Source organism: Saccopteryx leptura, chromosome 7, assembly GCF_036850995.1.
Source record: "Saccopteryx leptura isolate mSacLep1 chromosome 7, mSacLep1_pri_phased_curated, whole genome shotgun sequence".
Classification (NCBI taxonomy): domain Eukaryota; kingdom Metazoa; phylum Chordata; class Mammalia; order Chiroptera; family Emballonuridae; genus Saccopteryx; species Saccopteryx leptura.
In genome coordinates, this window is record NC_089509.1 from 106,436,303 (window position 1) to 106,462,843 (window position 26,541).

Genomic DNA, 26,541 nt, shown 5'->3' on the forward strand with positions numbered 1-26,541 from the left:
GTATGCAACATAATTGAACGACAAGATAACCTGGACTTGTTATCTTTGAATATATGTATCCTGATTTATTGATGTCACCCCATTAAAAAAATAAAATTATTAAAAAAAAAAAAAAAAAAAAAAGAATGCTTCCCAATCAATTAACTCAAAATTACTTAGAGTGCCCCTTACCTACTAAAACCTTTCTACCGTACCTATTGTTTTAGCTCCTTTTAACCTCTGCTGGTGAGAAAGTCATCTGAGTCTCCTGCCATTGAGATAAGTAAGTAGCATGCTTCCAGTTTATCCAGTATCTGATATTATAAAAGGTGGACTGTGTATTTTTTAAAATGCATTCAATATAAATGATATTGTATTTCAATAAATGAAAACAAGAGTAAAAATAGGAAAACAATGGGATAAAACTCTCTCCTCTCCACACTCCGCCTCATGGAATGAAAGAACTGTTGACTCTTGTTTTCACTGTAGTGGAGTCTCATGTTATTGTGATCTGACTTACTCAGACAAAACCAATTTCTATACATCATATTTTGGGGACTATCATATCACAGACATATTATAATGATTGCATTTTGAATGCATACCAATATAAGTCCTTAGTTCTTTGATATGTCTCAGTGGAATAGTACCTGAAAATACTTCAGAAATACACCAAGAAACTGTCTTTCTTTGCTATTACTCAGTTTCCACGTTTGCTCTTTGTCAGGGACAGACAAAAGTATATATTTTTTGCCACAGGTTCATATATTTTTAAGTAAAAAAAAAATGAAATAATATTATTACTTTATTGAAAAGCATTTAAACTTTCTAGTTACTGTATTTCTTAGCATCACTCTATAAGACAATTCTTTTTTGTAGTATCTTCCAAGACTAACAAGAAGATGAAAGAGAAGCTAAGATAGTTTAAGCAACTTGTCTGAATACACACAGCTAGTAAGGGTCTGTTAGTATTCGTATCTAGTGCCTTTGACCTTGGGACTCCTTGTTCAGATGGATGAGTTACACCCACACTGCAAAAAATTCAATCCACTACACAGGAATTCTCTTTCTTTCCTTTACTTCCTTGTCTGCCTTATCTAAATAAACACTATTAAAAAGTTTATAGCTTCTTCTTTAAAATTACTCTTTCCTTGCTAAGTTATTATACAGAGGGATGACAGTGTGTTGAAGCAGACTCTAATATCAGATATTTCATAGAAAGATGCATTCACTTGTGAAAAAAATCAAGGGAACCATTTTAGAAATAAATGTGTCATGAGTTGAGTCTCCACCTCTGTGCCCTTTCATTCAGCAATTCCAAGAATATGTTCCTCAAAACTTCTAGTTTGATACTCAACAAAAGGGTTCCAAAGTTAAGTTAGAAAATCCGACTTACACAAACACGTTTCCATTCTGCAAGCCTGTTCAGAGCCTTTAGTAAGCCAGTGTATACTGACACTGAAAGATGAAGGGATATAATTTGTAACATCTATCAAACTGTTGATTCAGAATTGTTTTTCCCCAAAACCACTGTGCAAGGAGCCCACTTTGGGGAATAAGCCTTTATTATGAGATGTTGATTTCTGGGTATTCAGAGATGATAATAACCTGCTATCATTCCTCTAGAAACTCACAGTCAAAGGGGGAAATGGATATTTAATTCAACTTTTTAATGCAACCTGCATAAAATGAGATAGTATTTTTTCAGGAAAAAAAAAGATAATGATTTCTTTAAATAATGTCTACCTCCTTTGTTAGTTCAGTGTTGAGGACTAGCTGCACTGTCACCTCACAGCTAAGAAATAGTCCCTTCAAGGTAGCAATGCTACCCTGTGATTATACACTTGATGTCTACATCTTGATATCTACCAGTTAGAGCACAATCGCCAAGGGTCTCCCAATTTGTCTTTCCCATTGATCAGCAGGGACAATGGCAATCACACACTTATCTTTGAAATTCTAGTTTTGCTGAACTCTAGTAAAATGTCAAGAGTAATTTTTAAATATTATTCCGTACATTGTAAAATATACGCCTCTGATGAAACCCAGACTATTTTGCACAGAGAGATTCTTTACCGGGGGAAAAACAACAACAAAAATAGTACACAACTAATGACTGAAGCCAGTCTTCTGCATCTGCAGTACAAAGTACACATTCAGCCCCTAATGGAATAAATATGCAAGCATTCAGATTTCTGTAGATATCGCCGTCTTGCAAATGCAGTAATAAATTAAAAGCTTTACATAGCATTCCAACCCCATATAAAGGGTTGATTCAGACCACTAGAATCCAGCACAGCTTTACCGTGTGTGATCGAGTACAAAGAAAAACTTTTATTCTAGTAGTTTAGCTATAGACCGAGCAATTACACTCAATTTTTTTTTCTCCTCAATGGCTAAAGGAATTCAAGTGGACCTAAAAACGATAGGGTTGTTGCTTTTGATTTGTCTAACGTACAGGGGAAAGTAGATGACGGAATTTCTATTTAAAGCAATTCAGCAGACATCAAAAAAAATTTTTATTAAGTCAGCAAGAAAGGTTTTCTTGTGACTCATTTCAGCTGCTGCTGCTCCCTCCTTCTCTCTAAAAGGGAGAATTTGGCCAAGTCGTTGCTTCTCTCACAGTTCTTCCACTCTGTAACTAACTCAAAAGCCTGTGGCTGGAGCTGACATAAACCAGGGCTCTCCTCACATGCCGAAAGGGTAGCAACCACAGCCTTTGGGGAAAAACCAATGGCACCAAGTCAATTACAGTCTGCATCGGTTCAACAAATGGATTAACAGCCATGTTTGTACCGCAGAGAGAACATCTTAAAAACCTAACATGGCAGAATGGAAACGCACAAATGGCCAATGGTTATTTCGGTGTCGCTGAAATGAGCCCGTTTATGGTCATAAACATCCCTGAGCCTTCATGAACATGACGAGCATCGGCAGCCCTGATTTTTGAGCTCATGAACTACTTTAGAAATGAAACAGAAAGACTGAAACTTTGGAAAGGCTTCCCATTGTTGGACAGAATGTCTCTCTATTCAAGCTTTGTTGGACACCTCTCCAATCCCTTTAATCAAGATCACTTCTTTTTAAGCCCTGGCCAGTTAGCTCAGCTGGGTACAGAGTCGTACTGATAAGCCAAGGTTGTGGGTTAGATTCCTGGTCAGGGCACATCCAAGAGTCAGCCAATGAATGCATAAATAAATAGAATGACAGATATTTCTCTCTCTCTCTCTCTTTCTCTCTCTCTCCTTTTCTCTAAAATAATTTTTTTAAATTAAATTAAAAATCACTTTTTTTACTTCCACAGATGAATTTCCGGAAAGTGTAAAGAAAAGGAAGTGGCTCTAATGGAAAATGGCTGGTGGCAGGCCACCTACTTGTCGGGTTCTGTACAGGGATAAAAGTAGGTTGAAGGCACAAGACCTGTGACTTGTGTGTGAAATGGACAAAGCCCTTGACCTGGTATCTGGTGGCTTCTGGATGCATGTCTCAAAATGTCCAGAAGCTGGCTTTGCTACCAGGGAAAATCTTACTGTTCTTACGTGTTCCAACAACACAAGAGAAGGTCAAGGAATGACCAGGCCACAGTGAAAAAAGATTGTCTCTCGATATGAAACCAAAAAGTATCCATCACATCCACTCTTAGTGACTATGCCCCTTCCACCTAACAAGCTGACACATTGCGAGCCCTTACACCTTCCATGAACAAAGAACCACCATCTTGCCTGCAGCTAAAGTATTTGAGATAATTGCGAACACTGCGGTCCAAAAAAAAGACAAGCAAAATCAAAAGCAGTCTCGAGTTTTGTGTACACATATTAACACTTAAATGCTTCTCCCTAATAAGTTTCAGGATTAACAAATGTTTGTCAAAAGAAACTGTGCTGCGCAATTGAAATCTAATTGGAGATGGAACCACAACAGTCTAATACATATATGCATGAAATGGAGAGGCTGCCTAATCAGCGTAGCTGACACCAAATATGCAATTTACATACATTACACACTAATAATCTCGATTTCAATATTATTCTTTAAAAGCAACTGGAGGGGTGGTTGAGTTAAAGGTTTTCTTTTGTGAAATGTGAATAAGAACAAAAGACGAGCCTGGCGTCTTCTGCCATTAACGTTAATATATATAAAGATCTCTCGGCTCTTTCTTGAGTTCATTTCCAAGACTGTGTGCCTCATCCCGACAAAGCTGTGATGGTTCAACCAGACTTCACAGATGAATGGTCGATAAACTTGATGAGGTCTGCAGACCTACTCTTTGTTCTTGAGTTGCTGCGTGGTGAGCAAACATTAGAGCATGTTCAAGCTTGGTACACAAATCTTTACGAGCTGTTTTTTCTTTCTTTCTTTCCTCAGTAGATTACCCATGAAATAGGACAGGTGTACTGGTTATTCAATTACATCTTACCCAAGACCTGGACTAACTTTGAAATGAGGCTTCCGAGCATAGTTCTTACCATGGGGATTTATTAATAACAGTTAAACATTCTCTAAAACAAAACTTTTTTTTTTTTTTGGTAATGGAAGCCTATTTTCTTATTTTGTCATTTGTTTCACTCCTAAACCAGAAACAAAAACCTGCCCATCTGCTCTAAACATAAAATGTGTTCATAATAATCCAGCTTTATAGCAAATGTATTCTTAAGTATTGCTGGATTGAGAGAGTCCTCAAAATTTATAGCCGCCGAGGCTGCAAAGAGGACTTCCGCTTTCTAAGGAGGGAAAGGTTTAAAATGAACTAAAGAAAGGCTCAGAAATCTTCTTGGATATCAAATGGCTCCGTAAGAAAAAAAAAATGTCAATGATATGAGTAAATGAATCAAAACCATATGGATCAAATTTTCCCTAAAATACACAGTTTGAAAAATTAAGGAGGAAAAGTGCTTGGTAAAAATGTGTTTTAGGTTTTACCAAACCCAAAACATTTGAAGAATCATTTGCGATGGTTGATGAACCCTAAACGCAGCCAAGTTGGCCCATTTTTTATAATCTACATAACAATTTAAAAAATACTTCCTAAAAACCATGTAACCCGCTGATACAGTATGTCACTCAAGAAATCATTAGAAGCTGTCACCGAAAACTGTGGAGTTTGTGGAAGTGGTGTGGGTGTGGGGCGTGAAATGATAAAACGTTGTTCATGTAATAGGGCTTGCATGTTGGGTTTGGCTGCATGTATTTGGGGGTAGGGGAGTCTGAGAGTTGTGTCTCTCCCAAAGAACATTAATTAGAAGAACATGTAAATCAGTCTCATGTCTTGAGAGTTTGGTAATATTTCCTTGGCATTCCGCAGTCCAAGTCAACTTTCCTTCTTTTCTCCTGCACAAGGAAGAAGGTGCTGGTGACATTCTATCTGAGCTCCCTGTGTTCATTCTCTCTCGTCTCACACCAAGAGGACGTTACCTTTCCAAAACAGGCAGCTACTGCCAGGGGGGTCGGGGGCATTGCTCTCTAGAGCTGAATGGTTTTCTTCTCATAGGGTGTTTTTGTCATTCATTGTAGAAACCCCATCTCCTAAAAGGGTTATGTAGTTCAAACGGAACACAATTCAGAGACAGGAGAAAACGTTGAAGCCATTAGCCTACCGTCTTCCTCACCCATCACCGAGACTCTCTCTTGCCTCAAATTCCCTGACATTTCCAGTCTTTGAGGGGAGGGGAGGCCAAACCCTCCAATTCTGAAGGTTTTCAGCCATGCCTACAGGAAATCCAGGTTGCGTATCAGTGCCAGAGCCCATGGAGAACTTTCCAGGATATTGGGCATTCTCAGCAAGTGAAGTGCCTAGTTTCTGTGTATAGAAGAATCAGTAACAACTGGAAGAGAGAGAGGTTTGGCTCTCAGATCCAGCAAGAACTCTCCTGTCGCTTCCATAATTGTGTGCATTGGCCTCAGTTTTTTCTTAAGTTAAGTGGGACTGTTCCTTAGAGATAGCTACTGATTCCCTTTCAGAACTTGAGCAAAGATAGGAACAAAGTTTCCAAGAATTTTTGCCAGGATTCCGAGATCTATAATGTCATACGGTCATGTCAGTCCATTGCAGCTCCAGTCTCAGCAGCCGAACAGGTGTGACCTTCTTGAGTCCCTGCTTCACGAACCCCTCTCTCTCAAAGCCGAGACCTTCCCCGAGAGAAGGACTGAGGGCATCTAACAAACGTAATTCGGCTAATGACTTTGATTTCAAGCTTTAAAAGAATCTTTGCTGAGGGGGCAGCTGTGTTAGGAATCCCCATAGAAAGGCCATACAGTCCAAACACAGAGAGAAATGATGTGTCAGTCATGGTGTCTCTTAATTCCTAGACCAAAACCTGGAAAGCCCATTGTACAAGTCTGCACACGTTCTAACTCATGAATTTCGAGTTTGAATGGCAAATAATCGGCCCTGACCGGTTGATTCAGCAATCGAGCATCGGCCCGGCGTATAGAAGCCCCAGGTTCGATTCCCAGTCAGGGCACAGGCACACAGGAGAAGTGATCATCTGCTTCTCCTCCCCTCCTCTGGTCCCCTTCCCCAGCCATGGCTGGAATGGTTCAAGCATGTTGGACCCCGGTGCTGAGGATGGCTCATGGCCTTGCCTTAGGTTCTAAAATAGATTGGTTGCAGAGCAACAGAGCAGCGGCCCCAGACGGGCAGAACATCAGCCCCAGACGGGGGTTGCCGGGTGGATTCTGGTTGGGGCTCATGAGGGGAGTCTGTCTGTTTCCCTGATTCTCACTTAATAAAAAAATTTAAAAATATTAACAATTTTTTAAAAAAAATAATGGCAAATAATCTATCAGTTTCAATTGGGAAAAATGTCAAATAAAATGCAAAAATACTTTTCACATATCAGATAGCCTCCACTGAAGAGATTTACAATGTTGATCATAATAACTTAACTTTAGTTTTGACTCAATTTAAATTAATAGATGGAGGAAGGTCTGTGATGAAATGTAAAGATAGAGAAAAGACAAGATGCAAAGTTATACCATCTCTGGTATATTTTTTAAAAAGTCATAAGATCCAAAATAGGCAAAAAATATTAACAGTGGTTGCCCAGAATAATTATTTTTCTATTCTAAAGACACTTTAAAAAATATTTCCATATTCAACAATATGCATACAGATTATTAGTAGAAGTTAAAATATTAATGGGAAAAGTGTATAAAGCAAAAAAAAAAAAAAGTAAAAGAATGTATTAGCACAAAAGTGTCCATTACCCAGAAGCCCAAACTGTTTAGAAAACTAGTTTCTACAGAATAATTTTAAAATATGACTCAAGCCTCAGCCTCTATTTTTCATGAAACCTATTTCCTCTGCATCCAACTGTGAAGTGACTAAAATGGACATGATCTAGACCAGAAGCCAAGACTCCTTGGTTCCGATCCCAATTCCTTTACTGTCAGAACACATGTCTCTGAGGCTCAGTTGATGTGTCTGCGTTTCAGACGTCCAGACAGAGGCAGAGGAAGTGAAATTGTGGTAGGAAAAGGAGAAATGGGAATTATAGGGTTAGTTTCATTTTAATATTACATGGTTCCACATAACAATAAGCTGTTCTATAAAACCAGCAGTTACACTAGAGTCACCACCTTTTCTCTATGTAAGTTTATAGGTAAAGCAGGCTGTTTGATGTGGGCTCTTTTCTTCAAATTTTCTTCATACTATTTTCCAGCAAAGCCAGACAATCAAAAGTAAGGTACCCCCACCTCTTGCTTGAATAGAAGCATTCCCAAAAAGTGATGAATCCCAAAAGCTATAGAAATCTGAGTTCTAATTCCCAAGTGTTCTACTCTCTCATTTTGTAGTGATGTTTGGCAAAAAAATACTTACTGATTCACTCACTGTCTTTCATCCTTCACTTTTGTGTGAGGAAATGAGAAGCTTCGTGTGGTTTGTTTCTTTTCTAACTCTTTGGGGATGCTACCAGAACGAGGACAACATGGATTCTTGCCGGTGGTTTGAGCCAGAAATGTACGATAGCAATGCAAAATATCCTGGATATTTGCAATGTCTTAAGGAAAAAATGAACATAATATGTACAAACATAGTAAAGAAATGCAGGAAAAGTTGCCTGTGGAATTTTCCATTGCCTGATACTGGCATGATTCCCACCCTACCGCCAACACTGGACGCACAGCCAGGCTTCTTGAAAATCAAGGATTAACAGTTTCCAGATCAAGTGCTAATAATCCCACTTTTGTAACATGTATATAATACAATAAAATGTACTTATTAGAACATACACGGTGAGACACTTATAAAAAAAAAAAAACCCAGCCATTTCACTTATAGAATACAGATTTGTGTCATTCACATTTACTATGATTGAACCCTGAGAAATGCTGAGGGAATCCTTTGGGTCTCATCTTACAGAAGCGGTTAGGCTTGAAGTTTACTTTTATTAAAACTTTCAACCAAAGCATGTTCATCAAAAGCTTTTCCATGGCCCAAAACCACTTATGTTAAAAAAACAACAGGGATAACTACTTCTGAGGTTACTTCTAAACTGTGGAAGACGTTTCTATGCTATAAATCTGGGCGTTTTAAAGATGTATCTATCCGTACAAGCTCACGATTTTCATGCAAAATCACATTCACAAACGCCAGCACTTGGAAATCAAATGCACAAAAGTCCTGTAGGAAGCATGTTCATTGTTTTCATTTTGTTATTTTCGGCTGAGGTTTAAAACCACCTCCTTTTTTTTTTTTTTTTTTAAATCCCAGAATGTGCTATAGGAATCTATGAAACTTAATTACATTTACTGTTACAAAAAAGGATTTATGAACTTTTGCCTTTAGGCAGAAATGTTTATTTCATTGCCTTTACTATTCATTCTTTTCAACTGCAACGGCTTTGAACTTTGTAGCTGCTCAGTTATCACTGTTGTGCAGAGCCCAGGAACTCCACTCCCAAGATGCAAACCACAAGTTGAAGAAAACGAAGAAGGCAAAGATATATGAGTCGTTATTTTGGCCACCCTTTGTGCCATTAAAATCTCATTTTCTGCCTATTAGAATGCCCTCTTGGTGCTTAGGCAGCGGTGATAGTCAGTGATTAGTGTGTAATTGACTATAATTGTCTTTTCACTTTTCATTTGTGTCATTCTGAGCTTCTCTCTGTTTTTCTAACCACTGGGAGGAAAAAGGGGGCTAAAGAAAGATAAAGCTGTTAAAACTCTCACTCTCAGCCCAGAAGAGATTCTCGATTGCAATTATAGATTGCCACCCCTTTGTGACATTCCTCCAAATTTAGCGGGCGGCTCTTCTCGCCACCTGGGCCAAGAGCTCTCTAATAAAATCAAGTGATCTGTATTTAAACAATTGCTAATAATGTCAACCTCAGACAGATGCCACATGTAGGAAATTTAACCAACCCTCTGACATGCAATTATCAAGGCAATTTATTAATATGCTCTCTCAAGAAAAGCTCATAGTCCAATGCAAATTAGAAAAACAATTACAACATTCAAATATCTCTATATTCCCAAAGAGCAGCAATTCTCCTGATTTTTGCGTTTATGACTCATTCATCCCAGAGTTCTCTGGTCATCAAGCTGGGTCTCTCCCCACACAACTTGCTTGCTTCCTCTCAATCATTTTATAAAATCTGGTGCTTTATTCGTTGCTTTTGATCACAACCCTCACAGCTGACCAAATACCATTATTTTTTAAATGCGTGTGAGTTTCTTACCCAAAGACCGGCTGACAAAACACCTTGACAACTAGGTATAAACATAGAAGCTTCATGATGACATTATACGAATTTTTAAAGTCTAAGCTGCAACTTTGGATGCAGCCTGTAGGAAGGCTAAAGAGAGGAAACTAGGAAACTGAAATCATGTGGCTTGTATAAAGAATACATTATGGTTTAAATTTGGCAATTCATTATACCACCGCCTCGGGGAATTGACTATTTGGTTCTGGTATACAGCAAATCATCTGTCTGGAAACACGGGACTGACCTGAGGTGAAAGGCCATTGCCAATGGCGGGGTTCATGGCGTTGGAGGGCCCGGACGGAGGCACAAAGCTGTCTGTATAGCTGGAAAATCCGTGCCTGGTGCTGGGGAGGCAGTAGGCGGAGCTGCTGTCCGGGTTCGAAGGAAGAGTGCTTTGGTGTACAGTGCTCGGGGGAAGCGGCTGAGGTCTGTGCACCGTGCTGCTGGGATCTGACACGGCTGCAATGAAGAAGACGGTCGGCCATCAAGTTCCTTTGTAGACCAGTACAGAAAGGTCAATGCAAAAGTTCCCCGTCACCAAGCCATCGGGAGGATCTACTGGTCAGACCAGATGTTCGTTTCCAACTGCATTTCTTAACACGAGGGTATCTCCACGCATGTATGCAAGTTACATACTTATATAGTCTCATGACAAACTCTCCCAGAGTAGGAATTCAGAAATCACATTAACAATGCTAACAAACCTGTTTGGGTAGTGAATGTTATTAATTAACATATGAATGAACCCAGGTAAGAGTTGCAAGTCTCAAATTTCTTTAGCAAATGTATTTTCAAAGCACCTAAGGATTAGCACAATAGTATAGTTTTGAAAGCCTAGAATGCTATCTTTCATAATCTAAAATAATTTTGTCCTAGTTATCCCATTCACCTCTTTGTGCCAACAAACCGTGGCTTTATCAAAGTTCACCTTCCCTCCATTACTCCTGCACTTAGCACCCATCACACAACTTTAGTAAACTGCACACTACAGTACAAACGAAAAGGTAAAATTTTAATGCAAGAAAAGCAAATTGCATATGTTGTTAGAATATATGCAATTTTTTAGAAACCATATTTTCGTTTCTTTGTCTTGTTGTCAAATACTGAAACAGGATTATATTACAACACAATCTTTCTCAAGATATACAGATATGCCCCAGAACAAACATGTTCCTGAAATGTTGACTGGTACATTCAGGACAACCTGATGTCGTGTCATTAACAGACAAGCAGAAACAATGTCATGATGGCTTCCTTAAAATCAGCAGCGGGGAACGCTATCAGGGGTTCCATCTGAACACTGTGAAGCCTTTTCTCCTACCTTGTGGAATAGCGGTGGGCTGGTACGAGGTCTCCGACAGCTGGTATGTTGGCAAGGTGGGCATGGCAGTGGGAGGGAATCCCCCCGGAATGAGATGGTTGAAAGCCATCAGTTGATTGGCCCCAGCTTGCTTCCTCCATCTTGCACGGCGGTTGCTAAACCAGACCTATGGATTTAATTTAAAATTTGAGGATTTCACTGATGAAATAATAGTACATTCTTAATGAATTTTTCATGCTGACACAGATTAAAGGCTTCTTACTGACAGGGCAAATAGAAGTGAGAGCTCTCCACCGTTGGTGTTGCATTGTCAGGGGGAAGAGGAAAGGAAATGCCAGGGGTCACAGAGGGATTTCAAGGGCCTCTGCGGTCTTGCAGAGCCCCCACGAGCCCAGTGATGACCGTGGGCAGGGATGGCTAGGCAGGAGTGGGAACCACAGAAACTGCCCACTGGCACACCAACGCCCTCCCACCTCCATACTTTCTGAGGAGGACTCATGAGCCTCCGGTCCGCACACAACATACCGTATGCCCTAATCTGGACTTGCCTGTTGTACTAACCCTTGTATTTTATATGCTTATCAGTCTGTCTCTGTATTTCTATGGTCATTATGGGCATAGTTCCTGGACAATTATATACATTGACCAAGAGGATAAATGGAGCCATTTTACCATCCCTTTCCAAGTGTGAGACAGTGTACTGATCTCAGGAGAAATAAATGCTAAAGAGGTATTTCAGGAAGTGGGAGCATGTCATCTGAGGGGATCACTTAAATAATTAGTTTATTATGTCTTTCCACAACAGCGCTAAGCACCTATATACTCTGTGCCAGGCACTAGGCTAACCAGGTACGTTCAGAAAAACTAGGCATAAGATAGTAAAATTTTAGCCGACAAGGAATTTAATGCCCAAGTACTTTGTATGAACAGCTAGCAAGAAATGACAACACTAGGGGCAAGGAATGTACCTGAACACCTAAAATATTGAGAAATTATACTCTAAGGTGTTTGAGGGGCCCCATGACCTTGCTCAGCTCTTCAAATATAGAACCTAGAATGATTTTTCCAGAGTGCACATGAGATGTTGCCCCCCAAATGAGAAAGGATTTCTACCAACTAGCAATCTGCCAATTCCTGGATCTAAAGTTCATTGAAAACTTAACATGGAGCAAGCATTGTACCCGGGGTCGGGGGGGGGGGGGAGAATGAGATGGTACGGAAAGACAGGACCCCCGCACTCCACTAGCTTACAGTGCCGTCCTCACAGAACTCGGCATCATCAAGGTACCAAAGTAACTGCTCACTGGAGTGAGAAGCTCTGTGTTTGCAAAATGCAGAGGTTCAGGAAAAGTCAAGAGCGGAGACAGAGTTTCCACTCATTTTAAAGCTCGGGCATGGTTTCCACAGGAGGTGACTCCACATGGTGGCGACTAAACAGGTGACAGCATGTCTAACAAAAGACGAGACTTGATTTCCTTATACATTGAAGTTAGCAATTGTACAACTTGTCTGTAATTTTTTAAGCTGTAAAACTTTTCAAAAGAGTGAAGAGTGGGGTTCCTCCTTCCTGGAGCAAGAAAGCCCAATTTAACAAATATTTTGCCAAGGCATCGGCTTAAACTTTTGCTCTACCCCCGAGCTCTGAAACACAGGTTAGACTTCTCTGGGCATGTCGCTAGATACCATTAAGGAGAGCTGTTTGAACATCCTCAAAATGCTAACATTTAATGCTCCTTAAGTCTCCAACAGCAACAACAACAACAAAAAGGCTAGTCAATGTTTTCCCATGTTGATACAGAAATGAATTAGAGTTTTCCTTAACTTACTAGACCGCCACCTGGGATAATAGAACCCACAAACAGAGCTCTATTTGGGGTCTGCATCCATTGTGTTCTCTCAGTGCAGATATTGGAGTCTGGCGCTGTGACTCCCAGAGGCACCAGGGTAAGAAACCCGTTTCCAGAGAAGTGTTTGGAAGAGCTGTGTTAGCCTGAGGAGGCTGGGGGTAAGGAATGAGGGCCGTATTCATGCCTGAGTGTATTCTACCGTACCACACACTGTGATCTTACTTTATAGTGTAAAACTTGGAGATTAACACTGCCACCTGGCTCAGGTGAAGTGGCCCTCACAGCCGGCTAGACCACCCTACCCACGGTGGATCTGGCTTTATGTACCAGGCTGGGAGAAGAGTTGAATTTCCAGAAGTTCGGATGCGACCACAATCATTCAGACATGCTCTTCTCAGTCGTACTGGTGAGATAGTGCATGAAAAGCTCAGAAGCCTGCACGTCCATTGTTATCAGAGCATGTTGCCATTATCTCTGTGACAACTTCCTTCTGTAACCTTTAGATAAGTAAGCCAAGTCTGATTTATCCAGTGGATAGTTATGCTTGATCACTCCATCAATTTACTTTTAGTTTAAGTTCATTTTAACTCTTCCATAACCTATTTATTTTTTTAAGACTTTATTTATTCATTTTAGAGAGGAGAGAAAGAGTACATAGAGATAGAGAGAGAGAGAGAGAGAGAGAGAGAGAGAGAGAAGAGGGGAGACGCAGGAAGCATCAACTCCCATATGTGCCTTGACTGGGTAATCTCAGGGTCTTGAACCGGTGACCTCAGCATTCCAGGTCGATGCTTTATCCACTGCACCACCACAGGTCAGGCATCCATAACCTATTTAAAAAAGAAAACTGGCCTGACCTTTGGTGGCACAGTGGATAAAGCGTCGACCTGGAACACTGAGGTCACTGGTTCAAAACCCTGGGCTTGCCTGGTCAAGGAACATATGGGAGTTGATGCTTTCTGCTCCTCCTCCCTTCTGTCTCTCTCTCTTTCTCTTTCTCTCTCTCTCTCCTCTCTAAAAATTGAATAAATAAAGTCTTTAAAAAAATCTTTCCCCAAATAATAAGATACATCATCATTTTCTACAAATACCTTTAAATGATCAAATCTGAAAAATGAGGAGGATCAAGTTTCTGGGGTTTTGTTTTCTTTAGTCCAAAATGATATAAAATTTGGAAGACACCCACCAGGAGTTGGATTTAAAAGTTCTTATAGGCCCTGGCTGGTTGGTTAAGCGGTAGAGCATCCATCCAGCATGCAGAAGTCCCGGGTTTGGTTCCTGGTCAGGGCACACAGGAGAAGCACCCATCTGCTTCTTCTCCCTCCCCCCTCTTCTTTATCTCTCTCTTCCCCTCCTGCAGCCAAGGCTCCATTGGAGCAAAGTTGGCCCGGGTGCTGAGGATGGCTTCATGGCCTCTGCTTCAGGCGCTAGAATGGCTCTGATTGCAGCGGACAACCCCCAGATGGGCCGAGCATCGCCCTCTGGTGGGCATGCTGGGTGGATCCCGGTCAGGGGCATGTGGGAGTCTGTCTGCCGTCCCCCACCCCCACCCCTGCTTCTCACTTCAAAAAAATAAAACAGGCCCTGGCTGGTTGGCTCAGCGGTAGAGCGTCGGCCTAGCGTGCGGAGGACCCGGGTTTGATTCCCGGCCAGGGCACATAGGAGAAGTGCCCATTTGCTTCTCCACCCCTCCGCCGCGCCTTCCTCTCTGTCTCTCTCTTCCCCTCCCACAGCCAAGGCTCCATTGGAGCAAAGATGGCCCGGGCGCTGGGGATGGCTCTGTGGCCTCTGCCCCAGGCGCTAGAGTGGCTCTGGTCACAACATGGCGACGCCCAGGATGGGCAGAGCATCGCCCCCTGGTGGGCAAAGCGTCGCCCCTGGTGGGCGTGCCGGTGGATCCCAGTCGGGCGCATGCGGGAGTCTGTCTGACTGTCTCTCCCTGTTTCCAGCTTCAGAAAAATGCAAAAAATAAATAAATAAAATAAAATAAATAAATAAATAAAACAAAATAATAAAAATTTTTAAAAAGTTCTTGTATTTACAATACAATAAAAGATGAAGAGAAATCATGGGGAAGCAAATCTTTACTGAAAAATGAAACTTCAACAGGAGATTCAAGAGTTTGCTAAAGGAAGGAACTTAAATGTTCTTTAAATGTGGGCTAAATCAATCCAGCAGGCTAGTGTTGAGACAACCAGGGCGTGTTGAGGACTGGCCTATCTCTGACCATTTAACCAAATTTGCCATCACCTGGCCCTTGTTCACCATCTGCCTCTCCGGAAAATAGCTGAGTCTGCCAATGGAAGCAGCACCGGGGGAAATGTACATCACCGTTTTCGACGAAGACCTTCCAGTGATGAAATCCAAAAGTTGAGAACGGATCTTTGCTTTCTTTATACTTTGAAACTCATAAAAGACATATCTCCTATTTTTAACAGAAAAAAAAAGTTGTCTTTGACATGACCCTCATTTTAAATACCCAAACTATCTAAATGCAATTATCCTGGGGGACTGTTATCACCCCATCTTTAACTGAGCGACTTTCCCTTGGTGGTCTTACTTCGTGTAATGCCCTGCAGGCTGGTTTATTTTCATCGGTCCCGATCTCTCCCCTCCTGGTCTCTCTGCAGAGCCCTTCCACAAAGCTACATTCATGCCTTTTGGAAACAATCTTTAGATCCGTTTCTGAAGTAGCACAGGGTCCAATGACTTTTTAAAGCAAAATTTAAATTGACCAAAAGGTCCCCATAACATCACAGTAACTAAGGGGGAAAAGGAGAATGAATCACGAAAGAAGAATCACAAAGCTCTTAAAAGAATACCTAAGAGATATTAAGTGTTTAATAAACATTAGCTATTAAGTAAAAATGTCTCCCTGCCGCCTCTAAGAAACCCAAGAATTAAAGCCTTGCTTTGTTTCTTAACTCTATGGTCCACAGCCAAAGCCTTTTATGCCCATGAGCCAACAGGGAAGTGCTCAAATAACACCTCAAATCACTGAAAGCCAGTTTGGCTTGAATGGAGATGTAGGTTAAATCTGCTTCCAAGTTTCATGGATTAGTGCTAATTGTCCCATGCTGTAAGCCTAATTTTGCCCATCCATAAATCACTGGTTCGCATTTTTGGTGTGGTCCTCAAAGCAACCTAACTTACATTATTCCAGATGGGTTATTTCACATGCAATTTGAAAATGAGGACAGAAAAGAATGTGATATGTAATCCTTAGAAACAGAATTCATAACAAGATTATAAAATGCTTGATTAAAGCCTAGATTCAGTGATGTCTAATGCTATCATGCCAAATACAGGACTTTCCAAGTAGATAAGTTCAGGACAAACCACTCCTTCCCCTGGACCTTCTCGTTTACTTCACACCCTCCCAGGCCCCTATCATTGCGGCCATCTAGCTTTGACCCCTGTGTGACCAGCAGGCTGGGTGATGATGAGCAAAAGTTGCTGCGGGAGAAATACCAGCAGGCTCCGAGTGTCTGCGGAGCAGGGACGCACACAAAAGCATTCTCAGCTGCATCTTTATGTGTTCCAAGAGCCAGCTCCTGCAGCAAACTGCAGGATGGTCATATTTTTGCTTCATTATGGAGTTTACGGTCAACTATTCAATGCCTATCTTAGCTTCCAAACTATACAGGTTAGATGGCTTTAAATCACCATTGAGCTTCCCTGAGAATTCCAAATGACTGACGCTAGCTGAGTCCTAAGAGATCGTGCATTCCAATAGTTTGTAATTGGGGAATGAAACACACAGTGAGAGTGGTATTTGAAAATATGATAAAAGGCAGGGGCCCTTACCCTAGTTAATGCCCTGTACAGAGAGAGAGAGAGAAAGAGAGAGAGAGAGAGAGAGAGAGAGAGAGAGAGAGAGAGAGAACGAGAGAGAGAGAAGCAAAGGCACAAAATTTTGTGTACAAATCTCAAGTCTCCTGAAATCAACCATGATTTTTCTGGTCATCCACAGTCCCAGACTGAGATCACCTCATCTAACCTACCTCAAATTTCAAAATAAAACAAACAAACAAGTAAACAAGAAAAGGGAAGCACACCGGAATTATAGCAGAATTAAGTGACTTGCTTTTCATAAACTAAGACCCAAACCCACATCCTCTGACTCCTAGTTAAATACTACTTCTACAAGCAACGGCCTTTCCCGTCTTTCATTTTCTTGGTGGTGAAAGAAAATGGTTCTCCCCTGCTTCACGGAGTTCTTAGATACAATATTTACTTAAATTTTTGCACATCATTCATATTTACAAGTCATTCTTCCCCACAAAACTTGAACGCTTGTGACTATTTCCAAAATAAGAGCTACTCAGGAAGTAAGTCAAGCAAATCAGTCTTTGGTGTCCAACAATTCTTAGGTCGCTCGCTTACATTTGGCTATGAGAAGCACAACACAGCTACTGTCCAAACAAACTTTTCTGAAATCCTGACAAAGGCTTAAGTTATTATAGCTTTAGTCTCATCTCCAGCCAAAAGAGTTTAGAAATACTTCTTTCTCAGGAAAAGAAAGTGAAATGAAAAGTGTTTGTTGTTGTTGTTGTTCTTTTTTAGGTTTCGTGTTTGGTTTTCCCAGATGCACCACATTAAACTAACTCACACTTTCTCGCTATCACTCAAACTGAGCTGACCTTGCTACTGCTTTTCCAGATCCTTCAAAAAACTATTTTGTTCTGGCATTTTAATCAGTGATGAACTACGCCCTTCTTTTTCCTGCTGGGTGAAGTCAAAGATCCATATGCTAGGTATTGTAGGGAATTTGTTAGGCTGTAGATCATAGCTGTGGTGCAGGACATGATGTGTCTCAAGGGAACTAATGAAGCCATAAGGAATGTAAAGAGTCACCGGGTTAAAGCCACATTAGGACAGCTGTTAAGTTAATGAGGGCCCTGCTTTGGAGAGGAGGTCACTGTATAGAAAAAATATGAACCACTCTTTATTGGTTTGATCCCATGTCCTCTGGAAGTTAATGGGCCGTTCTTATTCTCCTTTGACAGTCGTTGAGCCTGATGCAAATGCCAGGCACTGTACACGCTGAATGGGTTACGAATTTATTCTGTCCCCTGTCCTCCTCTTTGGTAAAGGCAAGAGTGAAATAGAGAGATGTTGAACACTCTTTTCAGTTTTCCATCCCTCTCTTTGTTTGAGTTCTTTAAAAATCAATGTTCATTTGTTGACTCTGAGTTCAGAGCTGATACAGAACCTATGTTAAGGACAGACCCAGAATGGGAGCTTGGCCCACTAGGGAGTATAGTGACCTAAATCCTGGAATACAGTGGTCACTCAATGCTGAAACAATGGCGCAATGAATGAGTTTAACTTCACATTTAAGCCAGGTTATCATAGAAGTATAAATAAAAGCAAAATAGATTTGAGGTATATAACAAGGGTAACATTGTTCTATATAATATTATATGTATACAACGTTACTATATAATAATATATTTATATATGCATAGTATCATGATGTGTGGTTAGAGGTGGTCATTTCTGGAAAGAAACTCTGTATCCCAATGTAACAGGTACAAGGACTGAATAGCACCAGCTGAAAATACCTATACCATAAACTGGTGTATCTGTGACCCTTACCCTCACTCACCCTTCAGCTCACCTCCCCGCCCCATCGCAATCCGTTGCCTACACTCCACCTCTGAATACCTTTCCCCACTTTACTTCCCATTCCATTCTCACTGACACTGACCTGTTTCAGACCCACAGCCTCCCCTACCTGTCACATCAAGGATGAATGTCCGAGCCCAAAACCCAAGCCTTCCACAGGGTGTCCTCAGCCTAGATTTCCAGCCATATCCCTTCCTGTCACTGACCACTCCTTACCCTCCAAGCAAACTGAACTATTCACTGTTTCCTCAACATGAGTGAACTGCAAGGTCACCTGCCATGTAACCTATGTGCCTCCAACTCTCTGTGCTTTTGCTCCTATTATTCCCTCTTACTAGTATACTGTCCCCACCTGCTCCGTCCCATGAATAACTATTTCACTTCCAAAGTCTATCTTAAATCTTTCTTCCCCATGAGCCTCTTTTGTTTACTCCAACGAGATCTCATCCTTTCCTCATTTCAACTCCCACTGAATTTTGTTTCTTTCTTATAATACTTATCACGTCTACTTTGTTTTTAACATTATTTGCATGTTTATTTTATTATCTATAATAGGTTGTGGCTTTTAAAAAGACTTGTCTTAATTCATCTCAGCATTTCTTGACTTTCCTAGCACTACTGATGACATGGAAAGTCAAATTGAATAAGACAAATCCTCTGACTAAGATCTGCAGCCTGGGAAGAGTTGTTGCTGTAAAACTCCGTGACAGCAGAAGTAATCAGCCACACAGAAGAAAGTATTGATCACTCTAGAGACCATATCAACTGACTAGTGCACTGCTGAGCTCCCAGCCTCACTCTGATTATGAAAGTTAAGTATCTAGGATAACACGGCATTGACAAATAAAGTAACAACTTCTGGGGCAGTAAGGAGTTCCACCATACCTTACGACATTTATAATCTCTCAAACAGTGCTTTACTACCTGGAGGAGAAAGCTCACCATTAATGATGAAAAGAGCATTCTATCACTCAGTAGAAAAATTTTACAGCAAAGAAGCCTTTTCCAGAGGGTTCTAAGTACAGTTGACTCTTGAACAACACAGGTAGGAACTGCATGGATCCCTACACGCAGATTTTTTTTTTAGTAAATATCTATAGCATTTTCGACTCACAGTCACAGTCTGCAGGTGCAGAGGACTGAGCATCCTCAGGTTTTAATTTATATGGGGTGCCCTGAGATCAATCTCCCATAGACATTGAGAGGCACATAAGTTTTTTGGGGTGTTTTTTTGTTTTGTTTTGTTTTGTTTTTGTATTTTTTCCTGAAGCTGGAAACGGGGAGAGACAGTCAGACAGACTCCCGCATGCGCCCGACCGGGATCCACCCGGCACGCCCACCAGGGGCGACGCTCTGCCCACCAGGGGGCGATGCTCTGCCCCTGGGGGGGGGGGTCGCTCTGCCGCGACCAGAGCCACTCTAGCGCCTGGGGCAGAGGCCAAGGAGCCATCCCCAGTGCCCGGGTCATCTTTGCTCCAATGGAGCCTTGGCTGCGGGAGGGGAAGAGAGAGACAGAGAGGAAGGAGGGAGTGGGGGTGAAGAAGCAAATGGGCGCTTCTCCTATGTGCCCTGGCCGGGAATCAAACCCGGGTCCCCCGCACGCCAGGCCAACGCTCTACCGCTGAGCCAACCGGCCAGGGCCACAAGTAAGTTTTTTGAGAGTCAAGAGTTATATACAGATTTTCAGCCACTCGTGGGTCAGCACCACGAACTCTCATCTTGTTCAAGGTCAGCTGAACACAGAAGAGTTCAAAAGATAATTTCAACTCTTCCTAAAATCCTATGGTATCGGGCAGATAAGATATAGTTTGTTCCCTCTGTTAAAGATGGCCACTGTCCTCACGTGATACAGCTAATTGCCTTTCTTGCTTGGGAAGGGGCTTGGTTATGCTAACGTGTGCTGGAGGAGGGGGTTGTCCCACCAAAAGGTTTTAAAAGGAGGAGCTAGGAGGCCGTTTTAGAGAGAGGGACCAGGGGAGAGAGAGATCACATTGTTCCAGGCGAGAGAGACAGAGGCCACATGGGGGAGAGGAGGCAGCCAAAATGGAGGCAAAGAGGTGGGAGCCTTTGATCCTCGGAAACTCGGATGAGTCAGTGGCTTTGGGAACCCTGAATGGAAAGGGAAGCTGTGTGTTTTTACTCACTTGCCGAGTGCGAGTCTAGAATAAAGGAAATGGCCCACCAGTTTTTGGCTCCGCAGTTTCATCACTGTCTGTCTGGATCAAATGTGAACCTGCAAGAGCCAGGCGGCTGTGATGGTGGCCTTACATATGGTTATTTGAAATGCGTCTAGACAGTACAAGCATTGGAGGAAGGGTTTTACCTTCTACGCCTTTGCGGTCTTCATAATTTAAAGACCATGGAGAGGGGGTATGTGAAACCCAATGAGCTCTACCATTTAAGCATGATTATAACCTTGGGTAGTTATCAAAATACTCTTATAAATAAACTGGGGATATTAATAGTACCCACACAGGGTTTTAATGATGAGTAAGTGGATTCATTCAGTCCATATAATTCAAAGTCCATATAATCACCGGAACATAATTAGGATTCCCGAAATGAGGAGTGAAAACAGAAATTAACACACTTCTGTATGTTCCAATTGATATAGTCAGATATCATCATATTTTCCAAGTATAACCAAATTCTAGAGTGACAAAGCACATTTTCATAAATACCAAAAATGCGACAAATTCAAAGACAGCCAATAGATCACATTTTTCAATCTACACATATAAAATACTTGTATCAAACAACATGACAGAAAAGAAGGCAAACATATCCATCACAAATTTAATTGGACTTACCAACCTATTAAGAGAAGGGGAAAAAAAAACAACAACCATTTTCCGACTGGTTAGCAAAGTAAAATACTGCTAAGTAGACATGCCTAAAACAAAAGAGATGGGGTGGGGGAGGTTGAGTCAGGCAAATACAAAGAGAAAAAAAAGGGAGAGATTGTGCTATTGTTATCACGACAAAGTAAAATATAAAGAAAAGGCACCAGAGAGAAAGGAGGGAACTTTATTATGCTAGAGGCTACAATTCACGAAGCGCCGCGGTGAATAGATCTGTTTTCTTGGTTTAAACTTGCTTTAAAGGAGAAGACCCTTTTGTGTTTCCTGCCTGACTTGAGGCAGGACGGGGCGTAGGGGCGTCAGTACCTGCACTCGGGCCTCGGTGAGCTTCGCCCGCTGGGCCAGTTCCTCTCGGGTGTAGATATCAGGGTAGTGGGTTCTCTCAAAAGCGCGTTCCAGTTCTTCAAGCTGCTCGGCCGTGAAGGTGGTGCGGCTCCTGCGCTGCTTCCTCTTGAGCGGCAAGTCGGGTTCGGAGTCAATGTCAGAGCCTTCATCCGACTGGGGGGCTGAGGCTAAGGGCATGAGGGGGGAGGGGAGAGATAAAACGTGAACCATAGAACAAATCAGAAAGCAAGGCTAACGACTCAGGTCCCAGTCTAAGGTGCGTTCCTCATGTCTGTCATGGACACCAAGCCCCTCCTCCCGATAGGATGTTATGAAATGGTATTTAAACCAGGGGCCTCAAACTCGCGGCCCGCCGAACAATTTTGTGTGGCCCGCAGACTAATCCACGAAGTTCAAAATATTTTGGATAAAATTAAATAAGCCTAGGGGCCTACTTGTATTTTTCATTTCTCTAGCATCCTAGCTAGATATTAGCTTAGTTAACAGCAGTTGTGATGCGAACTACAGTTTCTGGTCGTTTTGTGACACTGAGTAAACTGCATGTACGATTGTGCTTGTTGTACTGATTTTTTTTTTGTTTTCAACTGCAGTGAGAAAAGTGTTGCGTAACAGTTGCCTTTTGTAGACCTAGTGCGGCCCGCCGAATGGTTGTGATCTTGCTCTGCGGCCCACATGCTGAGTTGAGTTTGAGACCCCTGATTTAAACTCTTCCCGTACCCTACTACCTCTAAGCCCCACAGGCCGATATAATGGCTCTTTGCAGTTTGTTATTCCAGGTCCATTGTGAACTCTTAGAAAAGAGGGACAGGTCCTAAGACCATTTTTATGACTCTCATCCCTAACATTTAATGAGCAATTTAATTCACGTCTAAAGAATGAGTCACATTTAATTGGGTTTCTGATCAACTTTCACCCACTTTTTACACCAGGAAATCTGTGAACAAAAGCGATTTTTAAAAAGTAAATAATCAAAAATGGACTTAGCGTCTAAACAGGCAGTAACAGTAATCTATCTAGTGGAGGGTTCCTACAAATGTATAGACTCTACCTACCTCTCCTCTAAGAACAATCGTGTTTAAATGCCTCATTAGCAAATATTGGGAAATACCATCGAGAAGACTACAGAAACTGTTAATACAAATCTGAAGAACAAATTCAGGAAGAAGCAGGCATCGTCCAGCAAGCTGTCCCTCAGCTGAAGTTCTGGGTCTCTGCCAAGTGGCCGGCAGCGGCCCCACTACTGCCTCCTTTGAGGACCTCAGTGCAAAATGAAAACGTGGGACCCCATGTTCCAACTTTTCAAGATAACGACAACAGAGCACAAAACCAAGCACAGGGCCCTTCTGGGGCTGGGACCGGGCAACTGCACAGAGTGGCCCCTGAAGCCAGCCTGCTGCCATCCCCCTCCTAACAAAACTTGAATTCGCCTGTATTCTCTCTCTTTTTTTTTTTTTTTTTTTGTATTTTTCTGAAGCTGGAAACGGGGAGAGACAGTCAGACAGACTCCCGCATGCGCCCGACCGGGATCCACCCGGCACGCCCACCAGGGGCGACGCTCTGCCCACCAGGGGGCGATGCTCTGCCCCTCTGGGACGTCGCTCTGTCGCGACCAGAGCCACTCCAGCGCCTGGGGCAGAGGCCAAGGAGCCATCCCCAGCGCCCGGGCCATCTTTGCTCCAATGGAGCCTCGGCTGCGGGAGGGGAAGAGAGAGACAGAGAGGAAGGAGAGGGGGAGGGGTGGAGAAGCAGATGGGCGCTTCTCCTGTGTGCCCTGGCCGGGAATCGAACCCGGGACTTCCGCACACCAGGCTGACGCTCTACCACTGAGCCAACCGGCCAGGGCTGAATTCGCCTGTATTAGCATGCATCTGGGAGGAAGACTTTCCAGATGTGTGTGCAGGTTCCTAGGAAAGAGGAAAGGCGCTGGGAAATTAGATAGGAATTCGGGTTACTGACACAACAGGGCATCTGTGAGTTGTGACGGTCACGGAGCAGCTGTCGGGCTCTGGAGAGAGGGTGCTGAGGTTTGAGGTGCAGCAGGCACAGGGCTCAGGGCGGGAGAGCAGCCCTCTCCCAGCGGCCCTGGACACTGGGGCAATGGCCGAGGGCCACGAGAAGGCTATTCTACGTATCGCACAGGAACCTGAGCAGCTCTGCTCCGGAGCACACGCAAACGTGCTCTGCCAAGCCCCGGGGAACTGGGGTTCTCTTCGGGAAAGGGGCAGAAGTGCGCACTCCGCAAACGAGGACGGAAAACCAGAACACTGCAAGTGATTGATGTCAGCGCGCCCTCTCGGCCCGGTGTTCCCCGGGAAAGGCAGGTGGCACGAGAAGGGATGTGAACATGCAATGTCCCCTATGCTACCCATTCTCTTTTATCTGCAGCTCAAACTGGCCTCTGCCCTACAGAAATCTATAAAATTTCATTCTACTACTTCGGTATAACTCGTATTCGGCCCAAAAAGGTCCACGTCCAAAATAATCCATAAGTATAATTCTAAGTTTTCTAATATTTTAATACTTATACACATTAATATTCAAAGAGCATGAAATAGAGTGAATTCATGTATACATGACAGATTTAAAAAGTACTTACTTGTGTATAAAAGCGAAAGAGAACTATAATAAACAAGGCATCTACTGTGTGTTAGACATTGTGCTCGGTTTTTCAATTACGTTATCAAATTTAGTATAGAATGGTCGAGCTTAATATAAATGAATTATTTTAGGACATTTTAGTATTAATTTTTTGATATTTCAGTATTAAGTTTAAAAAAGAAAATAGGTTTTCCGGCCCTGGCCGGTTGGCTCAGTGGTAGAGCGTCAGCCTAGCATGTGGGAGTCCCGGGTTCGATTCCCGGCCAGGGCACACAGGAGAAGCGCCCATCTGCTTCTCCACCCCTCCCCCTCTCCTTCCTCTCTGTCTTTCTCTTCCCCTCCCGCAGCTGAGGCTCCACTGGAGCAAAGTTGGCCCGGGCGCTGAGGATGGCTGTGTGGCCTCTGCCTCAGGAGCTAGAATGGCCCTGGTTGCAGCAGAGCGACGCCCCAGATAGGCAGAGCATCGCCCCCTGGTGGGCATGCCGGGTGGAATCCGGTCGGGTGCATGCAGGAGTCTGTCTGACTGCCTCCCTGTTTCCAACTTAAGAAAAATACAAAAAAAAAAAAAAGAAAATAGGTTTTCCTTTTAAAGGAGTATTAACATGCAGAAATACACCATGTACTGCGTTATAAACTTCAACAGCTCCCAATGCAACTTGCATGTGCGTGTGTTTGTAAATATGAACCAAATTAAAAGAGCAATCATTTGTGCTTCACTGTAGAACAATGGTTCTCAAACTTCTGGAGCATCACAGCCATCTGAAAAACTGGTTAACACACGGACTGCTCTCCCTTCTGCCGCGGGTTTCTGATCTGTCCATCTGGGGCGAGTTCTGAGAATTTGCATTTCCAACACATTCCATGGGAACGAATGTTCATTTTACTGATCTTGTATGACACTTTGAGAACCACCTCTACAGAATAGTCTAGGTTAATTATTCTTTTCCCTCTCAAAATTTCCAAATACAAAAAAAAAAAAAATTATTTTTAAAATTGTTTTTCTGCATATGTATTTTGAAATTATAAATAATAAATAACAAATTGTTGATTTCTCTCAGAGGACAATAAATTTTCATAAAATGTTTTCCTTTTATGCTGCTGGTCTAGAACGCCCTGACTGTACTTTCCCACGTGAAAGCAGGTGAAAATTCAACAGCATTTAGAGACTGACCAAAAGCTACCCCTGCCTCTGACAGCCCTAAATCTTGACTTGTACTTTCTCTTCCTCTGACCCCATTAGGCTAATAGTATGTGGAAATTTTCATGTTTCCTTTGGGAGTCTCCAGGGTTATTAAATCCTCCGACGTAAATATGATGTGCCATGCACTGTCAGGTCAATTAATCAAGATCATCTCTCGTTCCTGAAGAAAAGAGGCTGCTTAGTACCAGCAAGAACTAATTCTGAGGGTCAAGACCACTACGTTTCACCTTAACAATCAACATCCCCCGGAATCTAAACTCTTAGTAGCTCGAGGCTCTTCTCTGCCTTGTTCACTGTGGAAAGCCTGGGGACACTGTAGGTGCTCGGTGAAAGCATGTGGGGTAAATGAGTGTGCCAGGTCACATTCAAGTTTTGAACTAACACTGATTTCTCTGCCACTCTTACGCTCTTAGATGGCTATTCTGCTTATATGAGTCTCCCAACATCTGTTTACATGAACTCTGAGGGGGGGAGGAGGTGCTGTGAATCCTCTCAAATTATTTGGAAGTTCTCACAAGTATTTGCATACCTGCTTTTTATCTGGGAATAATTATTATTTTTGTTTCCAAAAAAAGATTGTGATTTTTTTTAAAAAAATAAAGAACCACAAATAAACAGCTGGTGGTTAAAAAGATTCAAACTACCTAAAAGTTCAATAGGATAGTCTTTACCAGTGAAAATAAAATTTTCTGTAATGAGCTAACTAATCACTGCTTTTATTTCTAGTCTGTTTTGCTCAAAAGCAATCTAAAGTTGGTATCTAACTAGGAAAGCCTCCCCATAGCATCATTTCAAAAGATACAGAGGAAATAATTTTCCTGATTTTCTGGGGAAAATGATCTGAACCAACTGATCATTTTTGGCGATATGCAGCCACAAATTTGCAAGTGAATTCTAACTTTTCCCCATCTGTAAACCCCAAAAGGACATGGGCTTGAAAATATGTTAAGTCAGCAACCGAAAATCAACCTACCAGCTAAGAAATATTAGCTTAGTTCTAAAGATGGAAATACTACTATTTCTTATATTACTCAATGAAAGTAAAATTCCT

At 42.2% G+C, this 26,541-nt stretch overlaps 1 protein-coding gene across 2 annotated transcripts in view; it reads right to left on the minus strand.

The window, feature by feature from the left end:
* PAX3 (paired box 3) overlaps positions 1-26,541 on the minus strand; it is a 100,096-nt gene that overhangs the window by 11,146 nt on the left and 62,409 nt on the right. For both annotated transcript variants that reach the window (XM_066345170.1, XM_066345169.1), the window contains exons 5-7: positions 21,653-21,858; positions 11,008-11,173; positions 9,931-10,145 (exon numbers count right to left, since the gene is read on the minus strand). In XM_066345170.1, coding sequence (XP_066201267.1) covers positions 9,931-10,145; positions 11,008-11,173; positions 21,653-21,858 — 587 coding nt within the window. The remainder of the gene's footprint in view (positions 1-9,930; positions 10,146-11,007; positions 11,174-21,652; positions 21,859-26,541) is intronic.